Source organism: Lepus europaeus, chromosome 5 (genome assembly GCF_033115175.1).
Source record: "Lepus europaeus isolate LE1 chromosome 5, mLepTim1.pri, whole genome shotgun sequence".
Lineage (NCBI taxonomy): Eukaryota > Metazoa > Chordata > Mammalia > Lagomorpha > Leporidae > Lepus > Lepus europaeus.
The window spans coordinates 18,255,034-18,278,907 of NC_084831.1; the positions used below are offsets into that span (position 1 = coordinate 18,255,034).

At 45.9% G+C, this 23,874-nt stretch overlaps 1 protein-coding gene across 1 annotated transcript in view; it reads left to right on the top strand.

Annotated features, from left to right (window-relative positions):
- Positions 1–23,626, top strand: part of CLIC4 (chloride intracellular channel 4) — a 77,667-nt gene extending 54,041 nt beyond the window's left edge. Inside the window, exons 3-6 of the mRNA XM_062190651.1 lie at positions 1,835–1,960; positions 10,531–10,637; positions 19,704–19,885; positions 20,519–23,626. Coding sequence (XP_062046635.1) covers positions 1,835–1,960; positions 10,531–10,637; positions 19,704–19,885; positions 20,519–20,683 — 580 coding nt within the window. The 3' untranslated portion in view covers positions 20,684–23,626. The remainder of the gene's footprint in view (positions 1–1,834; positions 1,961–10,530; positions 10,638–19,703; positions 19,886–20,518) is intronic.
- The last annotated feature ends 248 nt before the right edge of the window (positions 23,627–23,874 follow it).

Sequence of the window (23,874 nt, forward strand, 5' to 3'; positions counted from 1 at the left end):
AATTAATCATAGAAGTAATCAAAGTGACTTGGTTTGCCCTCGCCTTGGGTTATTTTAAAGCATGGGGTTCTCCTTTTCCACTTATACAGCTCTATCCTATTCATGAAAAAAGTTATTTGTAAGAAGACGGGTTTATATTATTTCTGACAGAGAGATGTTGATGGGTGTGTTTATGACAAGGGAATGAGAAAATTGTCTTTCAGTGGTCGTGAATTGTGTGGGACCAGATGCAAGTGCATCTCTCTGCTCACTGCCATTGTGCCATCGGAGATGGATGTGTATTGTGTGTCCTTTTGGGTATTTTACAGAAATTTATCAGCACTACTTGCTTTGATGAGTTATTTTTTTCTTAAATTCTGCAGGTTTTTTTTGGTTTAACTTTTTACTTTTAAAATGTTAATATTTGAAAATATAAGAATTCCAAAAGTGTATTGAAAAGCAGGATTAAAAGTTGTTTGTTTTTGGCACAAAATTTTTTGAAATCCATGGATATGTTTCTCATAATATGAGTTTTCCATCCAAGTTTTTGAAGGCCTCTTGTATGAGCCCTGAATTGTTCAGGTATCTAGACTCTTGGTTGTGTTCAAGGTCTTCCTGAATTGAGGAGAAAATAAATTATATGTGAAGTACTTGAAGACTAACAATGACAATAGTCTTGGACAAGCTGGACCTTTCTAGGACCACAGAAGACATGGTCTGGATGATGAGCAAAAAGAAATGGCCGGAAGAAACCAATGCAGAGAAGAAGAGAAAAAGGATTAGTTCTGATGAGGAGCTGAGGACTTTAAAAAGTAACTGCTGCTGGGGGCTGGTGTCGTGGCATCCTATGACGCCGGCATTCCATATGGGCACTGCTTTGTGTTCTGGTTGCTCCAGTTCTGATCCAGCTCCCCACTGATGGCCTGAGAAAAGCAACAGAGGATGGCCCAAGTGCCTGGGTCCCTGCATCCACATGGGAGACCTGAAAAAAGCTCCTGGCTCCTTCCTGGCTTCGGCCTTTCCCAGCCCTGGCCATTTGGGAAGTGAAACCAGCAGGTGGAAGATAATCTCTCTCTTTCTCTCTCTCTCTCTGTATAACTCTGCCTTTCAGATAAATAAACTTCTATTTATTGAAAGGTAGTTACAAAGAGGCAGAGATGGAGAGACAGAGAGAGAGAGATCTTCCATCTGCTGGTTCACTCCCCAGATGGCCTCAAAGGCCGGAACTGGGCTGATCTGAAGCCTGGAGCCAGGAGCCTCTTGTGGGTCTCCCACGTGGGTACAGGGGCCCAAGGATCTGGGTGGGCCATCTTCCACTGCTTTCCCAGGCCATAGCGGAGAGCTGGATTGGAAGTAGAGCAGCCAGGACTCGAACCAGTGCCCCCATGGGATGCTTGCACTGCAGGAGGTGGCTTTATACACTAAGCCACAGCACCGACCCCAATAAATAAATATTAAAAAAAAAAAAAAGTAACTGCTGTTACAGGTTTACCTCACGATTTGAAGCGATGTGGAGCTGGGAGACCTCACTCAGATTTCCTGTGTTGCTGTCATTCTGTGCCTGACTCTGCCTTGTTCACCTAGAGACTGCCCACTGACAGATACAGCCTTGAAAATCAAAGCACATTTTGACTGAAAAGCCCCCCGTCAGGGGCAGGTGTTGGCACAGGCAGTTTGTATCTTTGGAGGTTGCCTACTTTCTAGAGTCCCACTGTTGGCTGTTACACTCAGTGGGAAAAATGCTATTTTTTGCTCATTTTTATATACTTTGAAATTTAGAACCACTCAATTTCACATATTATTGCCTTCCTAGAGCAACAGATGATCTCATTTTGACTACTATTTTGCCTAACAGGAAACCTGCAGACCTGCAAAACTTGGCTCCCGGGACCCACCCACCGTTTATAACTTTCAACAGTGAAGTCAAAACGGATGTAAATAAGATTGAGGAATTTCTTGAAGAAGTCTTATGTCCTCCCAAGTGAGTATCAAAGAAAATATGCATGGAGATATTGACCCGTTGTCTAGAGACATTGTCCTGATTATACTTAAGTTAAATTTTCACAGAATTAGTTTGGAATTCGTAGAACTCTCTCTTCTAAGTTACTTAAAAATGAATGCTACATAGATGTCAGAATTGGCTTCTGGCTGGGCCGATACGCCATACTAAGAAATGTGGAAATCTGCCTAAGCTGTATTGTAGGAGATGAAAGCAAGTTTGGGACATGTGAGATATGTCAGCAAACTCTTTTTGTGTGTGGGTTTCAGACCTCAAAATAAGAGACATGTAGGACGGAGAAGGGGTAGGGAAAGACAGGTTCCAAATGAACCCCGTCTGAATTTGGTGTGAGCTGTGATGAGATTTGATCTGAGTCTATTTTTTTTTTTATGATTTGTTTGATTTATTTGAAAGGTAGAGTTACAGAGAGAGAGCGAGAGGTAGAGAGAGGTCTTCCATCCACTAGTGCACTCCACAAATGGCTGCAATGGCCGGGGTTGGGCCAAGCCAAAGCCAGGGATCCAGGAGTTGCCTCTGGGTCTCCCATGTGGGTGCAGGGGCCCAAGCACTTGGGCCATCCTCCACTGCTTTCCCAGGTGCATTAACAGGGAGCTGGATCAGAAGTCGAGCAGCCAGGACTGGAACCAGTGCCCATACGGGATGCTGGTGCTGCAGGCGGTGGCTTAACCTGCTACAATGCCAGCCCCTCAGTCCATTTTCTTTCTTTTTTTTGACAGGCAGAGTGGACAGTGAGAGAGAGTGACAGAGAGAAGGGTCTTCCTTTTGCCGTTGGTTCACCCTCCAATGGCCGCTGTGGCCGGCATACTGCAGCCAGCACACTGCAGCCGGCACATCGCGCTGATCCAAAGGCAAGAGCCAGGTGCTTCTCCTGGTCTCCCATGGGGTGCAGGGCCCAAGCACTTGGGCCATCCTCCACTGCACTCCCAGGCCATAGCAGAGAGCTGGCCTGGAAGAGGGGCAACTGGGAAAGAATCTGGCGCCCCGACTGGGACTAGAACCCGGGGTGCCGGCGCCGCAGGCGGAGGATTAGCCTAGTGAGCCGTGGTGCCGGCTCCTCAGTCCATTTTCAAGGTAACTTTCTGAAGCTGCAATGCAAGGGAATCGATTGTTTTCTCTCTGTATTTCTGGGACTGAGTTTTCATTCTTAACTCTTGATGTTCCTGACCTCCAGGTCCTACATATGCTATAATGAAGTTACCTAAATTGTGGACACATGGGTTTGCATCATGCTATGACCTTGGCATAGGTTCAAGGCATTCTTGATTTATTTTAGGCTTTTCCACCTCATTATCCTGAAATCTGATAGGTTTCTTTTCCTCTGGCTCGAGCCTTTCTTGCTACCTTGACTTTCACCTCCTATGGCCAGATAAATGTCTCAGGAATGGGACTGTTGGGCCATATAAATTGGTGTTTGTCCATTCATTCAGATGCAGTTATAGGGCCACAAAGCACTACAGCTAAGGCGCAGTGGCTTCTCGCAGTGAGCAGGTGGGGTGTGGCTGGTGCCAAGGTGTTAGTGGGGTGGGAAAGTGAGAGGAGTTGAGAAAGGCTTTGGTGAAGATCCTGCACTTGAGCTGAGCTCACTCAGTACCATCTGGCAGATGCACACAGAAGACTCATTTGGAATAGACGGTGTTCATTGTGGGGTTCCTGAGGAAGTGCTGGGGCACCGTGTGCAGCACTGGGAGCGCAGGCAGGAAGGCTGCTGCGTGAGCCACAATGCCCATGTCTGCAGCCAGCCATCATCTGCTGTGAACACGGTTGCCCTCTGGTTAGCAGTCTTGTGCAGAGCCTAAAATTCACTCTCTTATTCTCTCTGTGTGCTAATTCTGACAGCCTGTCCTCTGCCGTCCTTGCTATCCTGAGAGCCTCGAGTGTCTGTCTCTACCAGGAGCCCTAGCTTGCCTTCCATTTCCAGGAAAGCATCTCCAGACCAACTTTAATAAAACTATGTCTTAATCTTTCCTCCAGGCCATGATAGAATTAGAATGCCAATAAATCAAAACTGGGATTTGGGGGCTGGTGCTGTGGCACAGCAGTTTAAAGCCCTGGCCTGCAGTGCCCATATCCCATATTGGTGCCAGTTTGAGTCCTGGCTGCTCCACTTCAGATCCAGCTCCCTGCTAATGCTCCTGAGAACATAGCAGAGGGTGGCCCAAGTGCTTGGGCTCCTGCACCCATGGAGGAGACCTGAAAGAAGCTCCTGGCTCCTGGCTTCCCATCAGCTCAGCTCTGGCCATTGCAGCATTCAGGGAGTGAACCAGCCGATGGAAGACCTCTCTCTCTTTCTCTGTTCTAACTCTCTTTGTAATTGTTTCAGATAATTAATAAATACAAAAATCTTTAAAAAAGGAAGATACAAAATTAAGAAAAACCTGGGATTTTTTGTAACATAAGAATTAAAGCTGTTTACACACCAGTGACTATTATGAGCATGCATTCAGCTAAGTGGAATTCGCTTTTGAAAGAACCTACTAGATCCCTTTTTATTCGAAAGGGCTGTCAGCTTGTCCCGTCTGCCAGCTTGTCCTCAGATATTAATTGAAAGCAGTCTTCCTCTCATGTAGGTGTCACTCATTGCATTGGTGTTTATTAGAGAGAAGTGTTGGAGTGACTCACTCATTTTCTGTGCAGGAAACTGCTTTGTTTTAAAACATTGTTTGAAGTGCATACTGTATGAATCATTGCAAATATGTGTAAATTTTCAAAGGCCTTGTGCTGGTAGCATTCACTCATATAGCACTTGAATTAGGTGGACGTTTACTCATTGTCTAGCCTTCATCAACAACAGTGATAAAATTAAGTATGTCATATTCCGTCTGGTTATTTTGCTCAGAAGGAATACATTTGTATTTTGAGAAATAGCTAAGAAGAAAATATTCTGATTTTTGGTATCCAGCTCTGTAAAATATCACAACTTTGAATTGGCCTCGGAAGTAAACATTTTCAGTTTGTTTTTATATGGAAACATCAGTTCCATTTTGTTTGAATATATTCATAGAGATTCTGTAAGCAGAGAAGTTATTTTCTTCTAGTTTCAACACTTGGAAATCTCGGTTTTCAGTGCTCACAGTGTGCTAAATTCTTTCTAGGGATGTGTTTCTTGTTTTTGTGTTGTAGCTTATATTTTGTTTGTTTTTTAAGGATCTATTTGAAAGGCAGAGCATCAGAGAGAGAGAGAGAGACAGATCTTCCATCCACTGGTTCGCTCCCCAAATGACCGCCATAGCCAGGGCTGGGCCAGGCTGAAGCCAGCAGTGAGGAGCTTCATCTGGGCCTCCCATGTGGGTGGTAGGGGCCCAGGCACTTGGGCCATTATCCAATGCTTTCTCTGGAGGATTAGCAGGGAGCTGGAGGAGGGAGAAACACAGTAGCCAGGATTTGAAGGAGTACTCCAATATGGGATGCTGGCATTCCACGCAGAGGTTTAACCCACTGTGCCACAGTGCCAGCCCTTGTAGTAGATATTTTGAAGAATTTCTAAATAACGTTTTGAAATTTCACTTTATAAATAAGGGATTGTTTCACTGCTACAGATGCCTCTGCTCATAACATTCAAATGCTAATTATGAGCCGTGCTCTGTGCTTTGCGGATTTTCTCAGTTAATCCTCGAAATTTTGTGAAGAAACTGAAGATGGCAAATCCTAATGATTTGTCCAAGATTTCACAGTAAAGGGTGACAGGGCTGGGATGCCTGAAACCAGACGGCTATGACCACAATAGCCTGTGTTTATTCTGTTCTCTCCACCTCATTTCATGGGGTTTGGCTTTTGTAAAAGAGGCAAAATTTAAGTCTTTCGTTGGGGTTATGCTTTAGTGAATTCAAAATTACTGAGCTATCTCGAGTTTGGAGGGAGGGTAGCAGAGAAACCACAGAGGGTTTCCTTGGCTGATGAGCAAGAGAGACTGAAGGTGGGTGGTCAGACCCTGAATCCTTAAAAAAAAGAAACACCTAGGTGAGGTCTGATTTCTGATCAGCTTTTGTCTTCCTCTGTTGAAACTGTGTTTGGGTGGGAGTGCCTTTCCCTTGGAGGGCTCTGCGAGCCATCCCGGAGACACTGGTCACTCAGCATAAGCTCTCGTCCTGTGGAGTTGCTTCTCCAGGACCAGTGGGAAGAGGAGCTGCCCCGGGAGTGGCACCTGCAGCCTTTCCCTTGCTGTGTCCAGCGCGGCCTGGGACAGCACGCCGCCTCGCTGATTTTCCCCAGGACAGTCTGATGCTTGCTGCTCCTGCTTGTGAGCGTTCTTGTTTCCAGATAGTGTGAGGAGGGAAGGCAGAAGAGTGAGGAGAACTGGCAGGCTGGAAGCTGGCACTTCTGTGTCTCTGGCCCTCGGTGATAGTGAGAACAGAGTGTTTTTATGTGAACACTTCCTGATTTAATCGTGACAAATATCAATACAGGCAATTGTATACTCCAGTTGCTTAAAATTTCAGAGAAAAGTTTAATGGAAAGCTTAAATCAAGATACTTGCTGGTGTGTGTAACTGGGGTTTTAAAGTGAACACTCTTTTTCTCTCTGGGGAAAGTATGTTTTAATTCTTGCTTGAGTGAAGGAACTACTTTGATTTTTAACTGAAGCAAGCCTAAATACTTGGCTCACTTAGTGATAAAAGGATAGAATGGGAAGGAAGCCAAATAAATTTGGAGAATTTTGCAAAGTGTTATTAAGTCTTTAAAAGAAATACAGTGAAAAATTTGAGGATCATTTATTTGTAGTTTAAATAGAGAGAGAGAGAGAGAGAGATCTCATCCACTGCTTGATTCCCCTAATTGCCCGCAACAGCTAGGGTTGGGCCAGGCCAGAACCAGGAGCCCTGAACTCAATGCAGGTCTCCCACAAAGCTGTCAGGGACCCAAGTACTTGCTGCCTCCCAGGGTGCAGATATTAGCAGGAAGCTGGAATCATGAACAGAGCTAAGACTCGAGTCCAGGTACTTTGATATGGGATGAGGGTGTCCCAAGCTATGCCACACAACCACCCATGAGGATAATTTACTATTCTATAAAACCAGCCTTTTTTCTTATATTAACATAGAAAAGACAATGCCTGCCAGCTTTCCTAAAAGGATAGACGTGTTCTTGGCTGGTCTACTGTTAATAGTCTGTGATGCAATACGAAAGAAAGAACTGATCTGAAAACCCAGCACTCTGGCTGCTAACATCTGTTCTGTCATTAACACATAGACTTGTAAGAGTTACATGCCTTACTTTTCTTAATTGTTAGTTAAGGTGAATGTTCACAGTACTTGAATATGCTTGGTCAAACTGCTAAAGCTAATGATGGGTGAATGAAAAGCTAATGTTTGGGCCAAGTACAAAAAATTGACAACTGAGTTTGGACATACTGGTGTTTGGGATTTAACTTTTAGAGAGAATCTGATCTGTAATTGAAAACAAAGTGGAAAAAAAAAACCTCTAAACTTAAGGATAAGACGTCTGAGTTTTGTCTTAGAGAATTTTAACAGCTTCTACTTTCGCACGAGTGAGGATGTCCTGCTGCTAGTCCTGTCGCTCTTAGTTCATCATGGTGGATCTGTAGTTGAGATTCATAAGTGTGCCTGCAATTGTTCCTCATTACACCGCAGCACATTGCCTGACACGTCGTTCTCAACGCTTATAAGTGGATGTGTGCGTGAATAACGAACGCAGAAATGATCTGTAATTCAAGCCTGTCTGCCTGTTAAGTTATTTTGAGAATTCTGAGGTTACATCCCGGGAGAGTCGGGACACCTAAATAGTGGTGGGGAGAGGAAGAATTGTGGAAAGTTGGCTGGAGGAAAGCAGATGCGAGGGAGAGCACTGCTGGTCCCTGCACTGTCTCCTGTGTGGTGTGGGCGGAGTCGGTGAAAGGCCTGGATGATAGGCATGGAAGCTTGGACGGTGGAGTCTGCTTGTTTTGATGACCAAGAGAATCCAGGGTGTTGGGCCTGAGACTGTCAGCCCAGGCAGGAGGAAAAGATGAAGAGTGGAAGAGAAAAGTCTTCTGTAATTAGGAGGGAAAAAATCTTATGTCTGTAAATTCAGGTGAAATGTTCTAAAATTGCTCATTGAAAAAGTCTCCAAGCAAATAATTGTGCTTGTAAAAAAACTCTCTAAGATAGAATCTGAGATATATTTGGAACCTAGGTAGACCTATTAAGAAGTAACATGGGTAGGGGAGGCATATTTGGCCTAGTGGTTAGAACGACCACTCCCATATTGCAGTACCTGGGTTTAGTACCTGGCCCTATGGCTCCATCCTCCTGCCAGTGTGGACCTTGGGAGACAGAGGTGATGGCTCAAGTGACTGGGTTCCCACCTCCCACGGAGGAAACTTGAGTTGAGTTCCTGGCTCTAGGCTGGGGCCCAGCCAGGCCATTATGGGCATTTGGGGAATGAACCAGTATATGGGAATTCTGTTTATCTCTTTGCCTCTCACATAATAAATTAGAAAAAAAGTGAGAGGGATAGCTTGAGCATAGATATTTTATATCTTCCTTCCCAGTATGGTACTGTGTGCATTTTTTTTTTTTTTTAAACAGGCAGAGTGGACAGTGAGAGAGAGAGAGAGAGAAAGGTCTTCCTTTTGCCGTTGGTTTACCCTCCAATGGCCGGCGCGGCTGGCACGCTGCAGCTGGTGCACCACGCTGATCCGAAGCTAGGAGCCAGGTGCTTCTTCTGGTCTCCCATGGGGTGCAGGGCCCAAGCACTTGGACCATCCTCCACTGCACTCCCAGGCCATAGCAGAGAGCTGGCCTGGAAGAGGGGCAACCGGGACAGAATCCGGCGCCCCGACCGGGACTAGAACCCAGTGTGCCAATGCCGCAGGCGGAGGATTAGCCTATTGAGCCGCGGCGCCGGCCTGTGCTCAATTTTTAGACCATATTTCTCTGCCTGAGTTTGAAATAGCAAACAGAAAGAACGTGAATATGAAAAAACTAAACAAACACGGCTTGCAACTTAACTAAATTTCTTTTAAAAACTATCTCACCTTCACTTTTTTTTTTTTTTTAAAGATTTATTTATTTGACAGATAGAGTTATAGACAGTGAGAGAGAGAGAGGTCTTCCTTCTGATGGTTCACTCCCCAAATGGCCACCATGGCCGGTGCTGCGCCGATCTGAAGCCAGGAGCCAGGTGCTTCCTCCTGGTCTCCCATGCAGGTGCAGGGCCCAAGCACTTGGGCCATCCCCCACTGCACTCCCGGGCCACAGCAGAGAGCTGGACTAGAAGAGGAGCAACCGGGACTAGAACCGGTGCCCCAACCGGGACTAGAACTGGTGCCCATATGGGATGCCGGCGCCGCAGGTGGAGGATTAACCTAGTGGGCCACAGCTCTGGCCCCAACGTTAAACTGAGAAGATACTATCTTTAAATATATAAATTAAAGTAACTTGTTTCACACAACATTTTTTCCAAAGTCTTAGTTTTCGGAAAACCGAGTCCCTTTTTCAATTTTTTTTTTTTTTATTTGAAAGAGTTACAGAGAGAGGTAGAGACACAGAGAGAGGTCTTCTATCCGCTGGTTCACTCTCCAGATGGCTGCAACAGCCAGAGCTGCGCCAATCGGAAGCCAGGCACCTGGAGCTTCCTCCGGGTCTCCCACGTGGGTGTAGGGGCCCAAGGACTTGGGCCATCTTCTACTGCTTTCCTAGGCCATAGCAGAGAGCTGGATCGGAAGAGGAGCAGCTGGGACTAGAACTGGCACCCATATGGGATGCCGGCACTTAAGGCCAGGGCTCTAACCCACTGTGCCACAGAACCGGCCCCAGATTGATTGATTTATTTTGAAGGCAGAGCTAGAGAGATCTTTCAGTTGGTTCACTCCCCATTGGCCACAATGGCCAGGGCTAGGAGCCAGGCACTTCTTCTGAGTCTCCTACGTGGGAAAATGGGTCCAAGCACTAGGGCCATCTCCTGCTGCTTTTCCAAGGCCATTAGCAGGGAGCTGGATCAGAAGTGGAGCAGCCAGAACTTGAACTGGTGCCCATATGGGATGCTGCGCCATGGTGTCAGCCCTGGTATCACTATTTGAGAGGGCTTTAGAGCTGTGCTGTCTCGTGACTCCTGAGCACTGGAGTGTGACCAGTACAACAAGGAAGGAAGGATTTAACTTTATTTCATTGTGATTAGTTTAAATCCATAAGCCTCATGCCCCAATGGCTCCCATGAAGTTACAGAACATTTCCCTCGTCGCAGAAAGTTGTCCTGGATAGTGGGACTTGAGAGAAGTCCATCCAAGATGCCCGCTGGCCTGGCACACGTCTCTGAGCACGTGACTCTTCCTCCAGCCTCTGATCTCTCAGGTGGAGGTGGAGTGCGGCTTCCCTTCTGCTCCCAAAGCTGTGAATGGGTGAGCACGGGCCCTGCTGACCTTGTTTCTTAAGGAGAACACGCTTGAAAAACAGCCTGGGGAGTAATGATGATGGTAGCTCTTCGAGTGAAAACTGCTACATGGTGATGAGGAACTGCCAGCACACTGGTCTCTTGATGAAAAGAACTTAGGCACCTTTGAAGGGTCCATAATCCATTCCCACCTTTTCTATTTAGGTACTTAAAGCTTTCTCCAAAACACCCAGAATCGAACACTGCTGGAATGGACATCTTTGCCAAATTCTCTGCATACATCAAGAATTCAAGGCCAGAGGCCAATGAAGGTAAAAAAAAAAAATTAAAATTAAAATTAAATAACCACTGTGGGAGGAAGGGCGGGAGAGGGGAGAAGGGAACCAAACAGCCATAAAAAGTTGTGACGGTGATTATGAAGAACTGAGGCCAGGCATCAATAATTTGGAGCCTTGGTGCTAAAAACTCTTTTAGAGTTGATTAGGTAATAAACTGGAGGAAGTCCTAAAATTGCTATTTTTCCTGTATGTCTAGCCAGTAGTATAAGTGCCTGATGTGTCAGTGTGTAATAAAATGTTTCTTGAATGGCAGTGTTTCATATTCTTTTGAGAAGTCCAGCGAAGGAATCTATGCGAGGATGGTACATCACACAATGGGTTGTGGGATTCCGGTGGGTTGGGACAGGGTGATCTACCTAATTTAAACTCTTGCTGAATCTTTTGTTTACTGTTGGATACCAGTAGCCTAACATCAGCTGGGTGGGGTGTTTTCCTGTTGTTTATTTTGGGTTTTGGTACTAATTACCCTTAAAGGGCAATTTTTTTGGAGTTGCTTTCAGAGGGTAACTAGACTGCCCAGCCTTCCAAATTTGTCTGGGTCATAAAACTAGAATTTTAGTTTCAAGTCACATTGCATGGAGTGGATTGCTTAGGTAGTACAGCTGCAGGTGTTTTTGTTTGTTTTTACAAAGGGACACTAATGTTATTTCACTTTGAAAGAAAGTCTCTTCCAAAGAGGCCCCGTTCCATGAACCTTAACTACACCATTCAGTAATTGAAAAGTAGCAATAATAACCCAAAAAGCTAGCTCCTAAAATACTTGAATTCATCATGAGTTTAGACAGTTTGGTAGGTTGGGTGGGGCTCTTTTGGGTAGAGGTTCATGTCAGTGAATGACCATAAAAACCAAAGGGAAGAAATGTCAGTGCTGGTTAAGCAGCAATAAATACCTTAAAAAAAAAAGTCAAGCACTCACTAATTCCCTTCAGTAGGCAGAATTCCAGGCTATTTGGGCTATTTTATTACTAAATTGTAGCAGTTTTTAATTGAGCATTAAAGCTCAACATCTTTTGCTCTTGGTTTCTGGAATAATATTCACTGCATGAAATGTTTTTCTACAGTGAAAGGGGAAAGGGAAATGTTAGAGCCCGGGTCTGGATTATGTCTGCTACCAACGTGCTCCGGAGCTGCCGGGGTTCGGAAGCAATCTTCTGTAGTGATTGGCCTTTCTCCCGACAGATGTTTCCGGCTCAGCAGTGTGTGCATTGAGTAGGGGGTTGTACTGGAGCCCCTTGTTGCCACAGACGGTGTCTTTTCTGTTCTAGCCTTTTATACCCTGTGCTCTTGCTGCACGAGTCTTCGACCTCTCTTAGCTAACGTTAAAACGCTTTTATTTTGGGAGCTGGAGGGTGGTTGAATTTCTTAGTGGGAAAGAGAATGTGTTTGCTTTTGCTTTGGGGGCCAGCGGTAGGGGGGTGGGTAGAAAAAAAGGGAGAAAATGACTCACTTAAGTATAACTTTGTGTTTTATTTTCCTATCAATTTGTTACTGTCTTAAGTGGCCACCTACGCTTACTGTCCTCAGCACTAAGAACAAACAGCACCACGGATCACGTGGTGCATAACTTGGGAGGCTTTCTATTCAATTACCTATTGGTAAATAAGACTTCCAGTTGCCAAGCAACGGCCCTCCATGGGCCCTGTCGCTGGTGCTAGACTTTAGGAAACATGATTCCAGGTGGCTCTGAAGTCCTGGGGCTCCTCTACTCGTGCCTGTGGTGGGTCTCCCACCGGCGGAGTGGGATCAGTGCCCTCAGCACACCTAGGGAATGAGAGCTCCTCCTCCCAGACCTACACAATGTGGCAATTCACACACAGGCGGGTTTGTCATTTTACCTGGTAATCGGAACCAAGGAATCTTTGATTAGTTTTGCCAGGCTGTTAAGTGTTTTACCAAATCCAGTATATCTGCATAGTTTTGAGATCTTTTTAGGATCAGAGTCCAAGTAAGGAGTTAGATGCCTAGAGGCTGGTTTTGGGCCAGTGAAGGGCCAGTGCTTAGACTGGAGTACAGGATGAACAAATAAGGTTTAAAGACTACAATAAGGGGGAAAATTGGAAAAAGGGGGGGAGAGTGAGAGAGAGGGTTTTGGGTGTTTTTTTGTTTTGTTTTGCTTTGTTTTTTTTTTTGCTTGTTAACATGTCTAGGTTGATTGGGGGTGAAAGTTTGTATCTTTTTTATTTTTTTAGGATTTTTTATTTATTTGATAGAGTTAGGAGGAGAGACACACAGACAGATATTCCATCCTCTGGTTTACTCTCCAAATGGCTACAATGGCTGGGGCTGGGTTAAGCTGAAGCCAGAAGCTCAGAGCTTCTTCCAGGTCTCCCATGTGGGTACAGGGGTCCAAGCACTTTTGCCATCCTCTGCTGCTTTCTCAGGTGCATTAGCTGGGTTGGAAGTGGAGCAGCCGGGTCTCGAACTGGCATCCATATGGGATGCTGATGCTGCAGGTGGAGGCTTGACCTTTTAAACCTTAGAAGAGAAAGCAATGGGTAATTCCTTTTGTGGGGATGGCTTTGGTATGACCTGTCTCACACATTAATTTACATAACTTACTAAAGCTCCCAGACTGAACTAGCATAGTGTTATTTATGGTATTGAAATCTGCCGTAATACGTCCGGAGGCATGTTTCATAATGTTCACATTCCTGTCTTTAAATGGAGGCAGGGAATCCAGAAGTTGTGATTTGTTCCTTTTTATTCAAGATGCTTTTCCCATCCCCACCCCCTTTCTCTGTCTGTCTCTCTCATTGTCCCCCTGCTCTCTGGCTTTCCCTTAGAAAGTGTTGGGAGTCAGGGGAAGGATGATGAGCTGCCTTGTGTATTTAACCACACTTTCTGTGGAGGTGTAATCTGACCTTTACACGTAATTTGTGCAATGTTACCCTTTATTGAAACCCATATAGGGGCCAGCGCTGTGGCATAGCAGGTAAAGCTTCCACCTGCAGCGCCGGCATCCCATGTGGGCACCAGTTCGAGACCCGGCTGCTCCACTTACCATCCTGCTCTCTACTGTGGCCTGGGAGAGCAGTAGAAGATGACCCAAGTCCTTGGTCCCATGCACCCATGTGGGAGACCCAGAAGAAGCTCCTGGCTCCTGGCTCCAGGCTTTGGATCGGCGCAGCTCCGTTGCAGCCAACTGGGGAGTGAACCAGCAGATGGAAGACCTCTCTCTCTCTCTCTCTCTCTCTCTCTCTCTCTCTCTGCCTCTGCTTCTCTGTAACTCTGCCTTTCAAATGAATAAATCTTAAAAAAAAAAAAAAAGAAAAGAAAACATGTAAAGGCTCAGCATTTTAAAATAATCTTCATTGTAATTTGTATTTTTTTCAACAACACAGACATCTATGTTACCTTTGATATTTTCTGTCTTGAATTTTATTTATTGAAATCATGCAAGTAATAGAGTAATGTGTACTTACTGAAGAAGTTGAGTATAAAAATAAATGTAGGGGGTCGGTGCTATGGCACAGTGGGTTGAACACTGTCTGCAGTGCCAGCATCCCATTTGAGCACTGGTTTGAGTGCTGGCTGTTCTGCTTCTGACCCAACTCCCCTCTTCTGAGCCTGGGAAAGCAATGGAAGATGGCCAAGTCCTTGGGCCCCTACATCTGCATCAGAGACCTGGAGGAAGCTACTGGCTCCTGGCTTCTGGCTCTGGCCTGGTCCATCCTGGGCCAGTGGGGCCTTTTAGAGAGTAAACCAGTGGATGGAAGACCTCTCTCTCTATCTCTCCTTCTCTCCACCCCCCTCTTAATTGTGTGTGTGTGTGTGTAACTCTGCCTTTCAAGTAAATCTTAAAAGAAAAATAAATGTAACAAAAATCTCAGTGTTCCTCCTCAAGCTGACCTTACACGACCTCTCCACACCAGTGTGGTCTGCACTTCTGTTCTGTGTGCTTTTGTTAACAGCTTATGTGTGTATCCATGTGTATATCACACCGTGGAGGCGTGTTTTTCACTTATGTGACAGAAATCCTTCCATGTCAAAATAACGGTCTGATTTTAAATGCTACTTAGCATTCTGTAATATGGGTTTTTATTTAACCGTTTCCCTGCTGGTAGACATCAGATTGTGTCCAGTTTTTCACGTTAACCAACAGTGCTGCCAACTGAATGCCCTTGAGTTAGATTCCAGATAGCTCCAAAGGTTTCTGAATTTTGAATTCCACTCTGTCTAGCCAGATTGTTCTCCAAGACTGCACACTAGTTTGTATTCCCACTAACATCAAAATATTTATTTCCCCACGCTTCTGACCATGGGGTTTGTTAATTTTTAAAATTTTGCTGTAGTTTCACTGACAAGAACTTACTGTAATATGGTTTTACCTGATTATATGGCCTCTATTGTACTTGTATTCTTTTTGAGAGCTTTTGAAATACCTTGTTAGAGATATCAGTGTTACTACCCCTAGGGGTATTGGAGAATAGCAGTACTCCTTAATAATTACAAGACAGCTTGTTTTTGATGGCCTACTACTGCCGACTAGTGGTTAATAGTGACATTGTCCTTGGCTTCACACATTCCTTTGAGATTCATTACTTTTTAACATTTTATTGTGTTTATTGAGTGGTGCTGTTTAATACCTCTTGCTACCTGTTTTTGCTTATTTGTTTCTTACGTTGATACCTAAAAATTGTATCGACATAATTGTTTTCATTAATATATTCTTTTTTTTTTAAGCTTTATTTATTTCTTTGAAAAGCAGAGTTAGAGAGAGAGAGAGATTGATCTTCCATCTGTTGGTTCACTCCCCAAATGGCTGCAATGACTAGGCTGGGCCAGGCTGAAGCCGGGAGCCAACAGCTTCCTATGGATCTCCCACACAGGTGCAGGGCCCCAAAGGCTTGGGCCATCCTCTGCTGATTTCCTGGTGTATTAGCAGGGAGCTGGGTTGGAAATGGAGCAGTTAGGTCATGAACCGACGCCCACGTGAGATGCCAGCATCACAGGCAGTGGCTTAGCCTGCTACCCCACTATGCCAGCCCGCTGTTCTGACATTCTCACGTGACTGAAAAATCACTCACGTTTCAGTTAGATACAGCAATTTAAGTTGGTTGTAAGTGCTTTGTGAAGTTCAGAATCATACAAAGAGCAGAATTGCAATGTGGTACTAGCCTCTTAATTTTCATGGATGCCTTGCATCTAGAAATATAAGCATTGTATATTATAAACCTTATAAACTTGGATATTTTATTTTCATATTAAACATTTGAGAAGCACTTCAGGAAAAAGCATTCAAAGTAAGTCCAGGATCGTAAACTTGCCAAACTTGCAGTACCTCTGAAGCGCCTGTGAAACACGACCGCGTTCAGTGGGGGCGGCTGGCATCCCTGTAGACCTTGCTTCTGCTCGCTGTGGCCTGAGCCGAGGACGGTCCTTGTATTCCAATACGTATTTATTCCGTATCCACTGCCTTCTGTGGGAAGCATACTGAGTCTTCAAGTTGCTTGTTAAAAAAATCTCTCTCTCTCTCCCCCCTCCCTCTTTGCCTTCTTCGCCCCTTCCCTCCAGTCTGTTCCCCCAATAAACTCTTTCCCTTTAAAAAAAAAAACTTGCGATTCCACTGTCTCCTTTAGAGGTGCCACCACGAGCAGCCTTTTGTCACGTCCTGAACCCCTTGCTCCCCCAGCTGCTTCTCCCATTGCTGTCTCTTGTTGACGGGAGAGTAAAGCTTGTACGTTAATGGTGCGCATTGTTGCCAGCTCGCATGTCATCAATCAGAGGTTATGCCTGTTGTTTCTTGTTTGTACATGGCACTAATACCTGCGTTCTCCCAGCTCTAATGGTAGTGTTCTTGCTCAGCTTTATTTGAGTCGGTTCCAGCATCCTGAACTGTTTATCTCTTCTCTAAGAAATAGCTTAATCCTGGCTATGACTGGGGTGACATTTTATCACCTGTCACACATTCCAATATGCTTGGTCTTTAATTATGTAAAAATATTACCAATTCTTTGTTACAAAGGAGACTGTGTTTTATAGCAATAAGCAGCGCTTACCTTGTTCCCATCTTCCCACAAAGATCAATAGTCAAGTGCAGATTTTTTCACTTCTCTGACTAGTGTCTAGTTTACACTCTCACCTACATTTGCTTCGAACCTTCCTAATACATTTTAAGAAACCTCAAATTTTTATTTTCAAGGTGTTGAGTTAGGGCAAGTGTTGACCAGGTGTCTAGTATGTGCTTCGGTCAGTTTGGTGAGGATTAAGGGATACCGTAGAAGCACAAGGCACAGACTCTGCCTTCAAAGAAGACATGGTGTAAGCAGGAAAGCAAGTTAATATTTTACCTTAAAAACAAGAGTCGGGGGCAGTCACCGTGGCCTGCAGTGCCGGCATCCAGTAAGGGTGCCGGTTCGAGTCCTGGCCGCTCCACTTCTGGTCCAGCACCTCCCTTTCTAGGAGGGCAGTGAAGATGGCCCAAGTGCTTGGCCCCTGCCACCCACATAGGTCGAGACCTGGATGGAGTTCCAGGCTCCTGGCTTAGCCCTGGCCATTTGGGTGAGTGAACCAGCAGATGGAAGATCTCTTTTTCTCGGTGTCTCTCCCTTTTTTGTCACTCTGCCTTTCAAATAAATAAAAGAATTCTTTAAAAAATTCTTTATCTTTGCTTCAAGATGTGATATTTCTATTTGCAGCCTCAAATTCACATGTATATCTGCAGTCAACTGTTTTTTACTGTCTTTTCTGTGAGCCTCTGAAACTCACCATTTGGCTCACAAGTATTTACAATAAGTCTAATTCTAAGATATCCAGATCTCCTTTTTTTCTTTCTTTCCTTTTTTTTTAAAAAATAGATTTATTGTATTTATTTGGATGGCAGAGTTACAGAGGGAGAGAGATCTTCCATCCGTTGATTAACTCCCCAAATGGCTATCATGGCTGGTGCTGAGCCGACCTGAAGCCAGGAGCCAGGAGCTTCTTCCAGGTCTCCTACATGGGTGCAAGGAGCCCAAGCTTTTGGGCCATCTTCTGCTTTGCCAGGCACATTATCAGGGAGCAGGATCGGAAGTGGAGCAGACGGGACTCCAACCGGTGTCCATATGGGATGCTGGCGCTGCAGGGGCGGCTTTACTTGCCATGCCATCTAATGCCGGGCCTGCCATGAAGGGACCAGGGCATGAGTGGGCGGGAGCCATTTGGAAGATGATGTATTGGGTTCGGACACAATGATATTGTTGGTGGGATATCACACATGCCGTGTGCAGCTTCACCTCTTTCCTTAAGGACCTAGCTTTACTCAGCCTTGTAGCTTTATAGATCTGTGTGACCAGGTGCCGCCTCATGACCAAGTACTGTGATGGCCAGAATGAGTTCATGCATTCTGAGAGGGAGGGGGAGGGGCATTGGAGCTCACGTCTGAAAAGAGATCATCGAAGATCTCTCTGTTGTTCCCTCTTCCTTTCTGATAGCATCCCCAGCCCTCTGTGCTAAGGGCTGCCAACCCTGACTTCCCAGATATATAGTGGGTGGCTCTGTCCCACTTCTCCCTGAATTGTGACAATCATAGCGTCTTCATCTGTTTGACTAGAGTATTGTAGATTGCACTCTGTCATCTAACCTCTGGGTTTCTAAGAGGTGGTCCTGGCTTCTTGTGTGTGGTAAGAACCTCAGCCCCTGCTTGCATTGTCTGTACCTGTCTGTGCATTGCCCACACATAGTGCTGGTGCTTCTTAACACATGTCCTGTGATAAACCTAACATTGCTGGGCGGTTGAAGGCGATAATCTCTGTCTGCAAGATTTCCCTCCCTGGGTTCGAATAAATGGGTTTGCCGTTCCCGTTTTGCAGATTAGATATTGGCTGTCTTGGGCCAGGAGCATATTCATGTGTGAGGCATTTAGTTACTTTGTCTGAGAGGTTGACCACAGAGTTCTCACCCTGCAGGTGCCTGCATCAGCCGGGCTGGGCCAGGGCCAGAGCCAAAGCCAGGAGCTGGGGATGCAATGCAGGTCTCCCATGTGGGTGGGAGGGACCCAGTCATCCGAGCCTTCACCGCTGCCTCCCAGGGTCTGTTTATCAGGACGCTGGAGTCAGAAACCAGAGCTTGGAATCAAACCTAGGTGCTCCCATGTGAGAAACAAGTATAATTTTTTAAAAAAAATTTGTTGTTGGAGCCAATGTTGGCATAGCAAGTTAAGCCACCACCTACAACTCCCATATGGGCACTGATTTGAGTCCTGGATGTTCCACGTCCAATCCGGTTCTCTGCTAATAAGCCTGGGAAAGCAGCCCAACATGGCCCAAGAACTTGGATCACCCACGTGGGAAACCCAGGTGGACTTCCAGGCTCCTGGCTTTGGCCTGGCCCAGCCCCAGTGGTCGCAGTTATTTGGGGAATGAAACAGCAGGTGGAATAGCATCCCCAGTCCCTCTGTGCTAAGGGCCGCCAACCCTGTCTCTATTTCTCTCTGTCTCTGTGACTCTGACTTTCAGATAAATACATCTTTTAAAAGAAATTATTGTTTTATTTGAAAAGCAGAAAGATACAGAGCCAGACACATCTTCATCTGCTGGTTCACTCTCCAAATGCCTGCAGTGGCCAGGGCTGGGCCAGGCCAATCTCATGCAAAGCCAGGAGCCAGGAGCCCCATCTGGGTAGCCCATGTGGGAGGCAGGAACCCAACTATTTGAGCCATCACCCGCTGCCTTCCAGGGTGTGTTAGCAGGGAGCTGTATTGGAGGCAGAGCTGGACTCACACCAAGCACTGTGCTATGGGGTGTGGGTGTCCCAAGCACCGAAACATCCACCCTCTCGACACAGACATCCTAACCACGAGGCTCAATTCCTGCTCCCAGGGCGTTTAGTTATAAACAAGCTCTCCCCACTCTCTGAAGTCTTCGTGCTTATTTGTATGTTTGTTCTCATCTCTTACGCCGTGTGTGCAGGCTCTAGGAGAGCTGGAACCTTGGGGGTCTCAGCTCTGAGTGCCTGGCGTAGGGCCGGCATTTGGGGAGCAGCGACTGAACGAGTGGTGCCTTTGCTGTGAGTTGCCCTCACCCGCCTTCTTACAGCACCCACTTTGTTCTCTTTCCCCAGCGCTGGAGAGGGGTCTCCTGAAAACCCTGCAGAAGCTGGATGAGTACCTGAACTCCCCGCTCCCCGATGAAATTGATGAGAACAGCATGGAAGACATCAAGTTCTCCACACGTAAATTTCTTGATGGCAATGAAATGACCTTGGCCGACTGCAACCTGCTGCCCAAGCTGCACATTGTCAAGGTGGGCATGCGGGAGTTGTGGGTGTTGCCGTGAGGCCTGGGTTATATCTGCTTCCTCTGAACTCACCAGGAACCTCCAGACTAGGCTACCTTAATGCTAATAAGCCTGTCTAGTTGGAAAATGCTAAGGTTAGTTAAATGAACAAATTTTTCTGTGACTGCATAAAAATTTAAAACTGCAGTAGATAACTTTGAATTGGAGTTTGCTACCGTGACTCACATTGTCAACTTCTGTCCTGTGGGCCATCTCTCTCTGGTCGGGGTCAGGCACTTTGTGAGGTCATGGGCCAGGCACTTCGCTAACTAGAACAGAAATGAGCAATAGTTGAGCAGTAACAATCTAAGAAAAGGAGAACAGAGGTCTGAGCAGCGTGCGCGTTGTAACATGCGTTTATCCAATCATTTCACTTCACTTCTCTCTGGAGGTCCCGGGCAGGCTTTTGCAGGGCCTGTCGCACTTCTGAGTTTCTGGTACGTAGCTTCAGTCTGGGTTGTTACTAAAAAGCGACTTCTTTCCAAACAGAGCAGTGTCAAAGGGTCACAGCTTGATCATTTGAGCTAATAATCAGAGAGGTGTCGGGTCTACAAGACCCGGACAGTAAACCTGTTAACTTCAGATCTCTTGGCTTTTCAGGTGGTGGCCAAAAAATATCGCAACTTTGACATCCCCAAAGGAATGACCGGCATCTGGAGATACCTGACCAACGCGTACAGCAGGGACGAGTTCACCAACACCTGTCCCAGCGACAAGGAGGTGGAAATAGCATATAGTGACGTCGCCAAGAGACTCGCCAAGTGAGACAGCACTTACGCAAGAGATGCCTTCAGATCTCCCCCTAAGAACATGCTTCTCCTAACAGACTGCTCCTCTTCTGTAAAGTAGACGTTGTATTTTGCATGAACATTGCCGTTATTCAAAATTAGGATCAAGGCTAGGCAAGGTGTAGTAGTTATCTAAAGCATACACTCCTGAGCAGTATTATTTGGAAGCCCCACCCCCCACCCCTGACTTGGAGACACTCCGCCGGCCAGCACACTGTCTTGGGCAGGGAGCCCTCGCCGCCATGGCCACTCACCGAGTGTAGCTGGCAGGACTTCTGCAATGCAGGTTCCCTGAACCATGAAACATCGCGGCCCCAGCTGGTGCGTGATGAATGCGTGGTACAAGGAATGGTGATGTGTTTGGGGAAATTTTGTGATATTTAGTAAGAGCATATGAAAGGGTCGCTACTGTATCAGAAATGGCCTCTCCTGCACGCACACCAGGAGAAATGGCTGTCAGGGAGAGCGCCTGCAGACCGTGCTGCCCGGCTTGGTGGGTTTCCCTGCCTTCTGCCCAGGCAGAGAGGCTCAGAGTCTGGGGAGCAGGGTGGGACTTCTAGACCTCCAGGCTTTGTCCTTGCAGAGGAGCCCTGGAGCCCCGAGCCGCTGTGACCACGCTGCCTCTTCTGCCCGCTCCGAACATCCGTGCTCACTCTGCTGTTAAGAGCTGCTGCTTAGGGAAGCGCCCAGACCCTTTCGTTGCTAGATCTTTGGGACAACACTACATAAACTGCCGCTCAGTCGGTTTAGCTATGGCAGCACAACGATTAGCCATGTAAAACTTAATTAACACTTAGAGAAATTAACCAAAGAGCGTAAGGTGGGTTTGGCAAAATCTCAAGTGAATTTGGTTTCTAAAGTGTATGTAATGTCCATGGTGAGAAAATGTGTAATCTCTCCCCCGCACCAGCAAGCTCAACACAGGTGATCGTGTTTCCCATCCCGTCCCGTCCCGTCCCGTCCCGTCCCCGTCAGGTTGTGCATGGAGGGCTGGCCGCCCTTTTGGGCTACATTGGAGTCGTCACGGTGTGTGTTTTCTGCAGCCTGGCTGAATCTCAATTAGCACTTCCTTGAGTTAGATTTGTCTACAGCCACGTGGGGAATCATGGTCAGCATGTTTTGTTTTTTAGAAATTGAAGTCCTAATTGAAGTCCTAAGCCATGAATTATTTGTGCTCTAACAGGGAAATTGAACTTGGTGAAAATAAAAGTTACTATGTACTATGTATTTATTAATTTTTTTTTTTCCAAGATAGACTACTCCTAAGACTGTGGTCGCGACTGCTGTAGGCCTTGGGTCATTTTTGTATCCAACTTGTGGAAGACGTGCTATTTCCTCACCGGGTTTTCTTTTGGAAAGTTCACTGCTTTAAGAGGCCGCGCCAGCCAATTCTGGAAGCCGGGGCTGCAGAGCCCCAGCCTGCGGTGAGCCGGCAGTAACTGAGCTCCCACAGACCGCGAGGAAGGGCCGTGGCGGGCAGGCCGGCTGGGGAGCACCCTTCCCTTTCTCAGTGCAAATCCCGAGCTCCAGCACGCGTGTGCAGGGAGCCATGGCCGAGGCTCGGCCTGGTTCCCGGAAGGACCACTGTGCTGTTGTTCACGAGACCTTCCGTGGCCGCGGCCCGCACCCAGGGCCCCCGGCACTGCCGGACGCTGCCTCGGAGTCTTGGGTATGAGAAACAGTTGAAAGAAGGGCCATCGGCAGTGTCGGTGGGCGGCGGCTGGCGGCGCCGTGTTCCCCCGGGAGAGCCTGAGCCCGGTGTGGCGGTCCTGCCTCTCACCCTTGGTTTTTGTGTATCCAATGGTCACGTGTGGCTGCCTCTCTGCGAGTGTTCAAGGACGCCAAATCTTAAGATTTTGGTGAAGACAGATTTATTTTTCTCTTTAAGGCTTTATCTGGGAAGTTAGTCAAATGAATGACTGGCAAATGGACAAAGCTACTAAAAAGACTGATGTGTCTCTAGAAAGATCGTAACCTAGAATCTTAAGAGGTTTGGGATGTAAAAGTTTCCATGGCAATTCTTGTAAGGTGTGGGCTGACGAATTGGAACTGGCCTGGATTTGATGTCTGCAACTAACCAGCTGCCCAGGACTGACCCCTACCCGGTTAGGCCTCAGCGGGGAGGTAGGGTCTACGTGGAGGGGGCGCACTGTTTTTAGGGGATTCTGAAATGTCTTTGTATAGCAGTTGGGACACTCTGTACTCTTCCAGTTGATAGAACTTCTTTTTTTTAAATGTAGATGCAGCTAAATATTCAAATACAATTTTAAGATTTTATTTCTTGGTAACTTTAGCTTTCACAAATTGTCTTTAAAGCCTTGAGCAGTCTGTATACGATTAAGAGATCTATGACATTTATCCTTACAATAAGTGCATTAGCTGTAGAGCGTAGGCATCTTTACTTCTGGGAAGTTTTCAGTCTCTCCAGAGTTGTAGATAGCTTTCATTTCTGTGCATTAAAATAATTCCTTTAGAAAATATTTACTAAGTAAAAATGCGAGGAAATACAAGTTATTTTTTCATAAGCATTTTGATACGCATTTCATCCAGTTTATTAATTCACCATCTTCTTACACTGGTTATTTGTAATCAGTATTTACTTCAGAGAAGAGAAAGCATTCAAGTGCCATTCTCTACAAACGAGCAAGGTTGGAGCCACCAACTTATATTTTTATCATGGAAAAAAATTTTCACTCCCAACCTCTAATGTTGAACAGAATTAGAATATTTTCTTTAGAATTTATCAAACAGGCAGAGGAAAGCTTACTGTCAAATGCTGTTGTTTTCCCTCTTCTGTCTTTGGAACATCAACACCAGTATATTGCTGGCAGCTATTGTATTAAAAAATAAAGTATATTTTCATTATCATAAAGGATTCTGTTTCCCCCTTAAAAAAATAAATAACTTGAGCTGAAAGTGTCTTATTTGAGACTGCTTTTTTCCTGTGAGTGAATGAGTCAGCACATTTCACAGACCAAAGGGAAAATCATGTGATCGCCTTAACAGGTACAGAAAACAAATTGATAAAAACTCTCACGATGCTCATTCTTAGCAAAATAGGACCAGAGGTTAACTTTAAGAACAGACTTAACAAAAACAGAGAAAGATTTCTACCAAGAACCTACAGCAGTGCCATCGCTGTGTCCAGGAGGGCGGGTGAGACAGGCT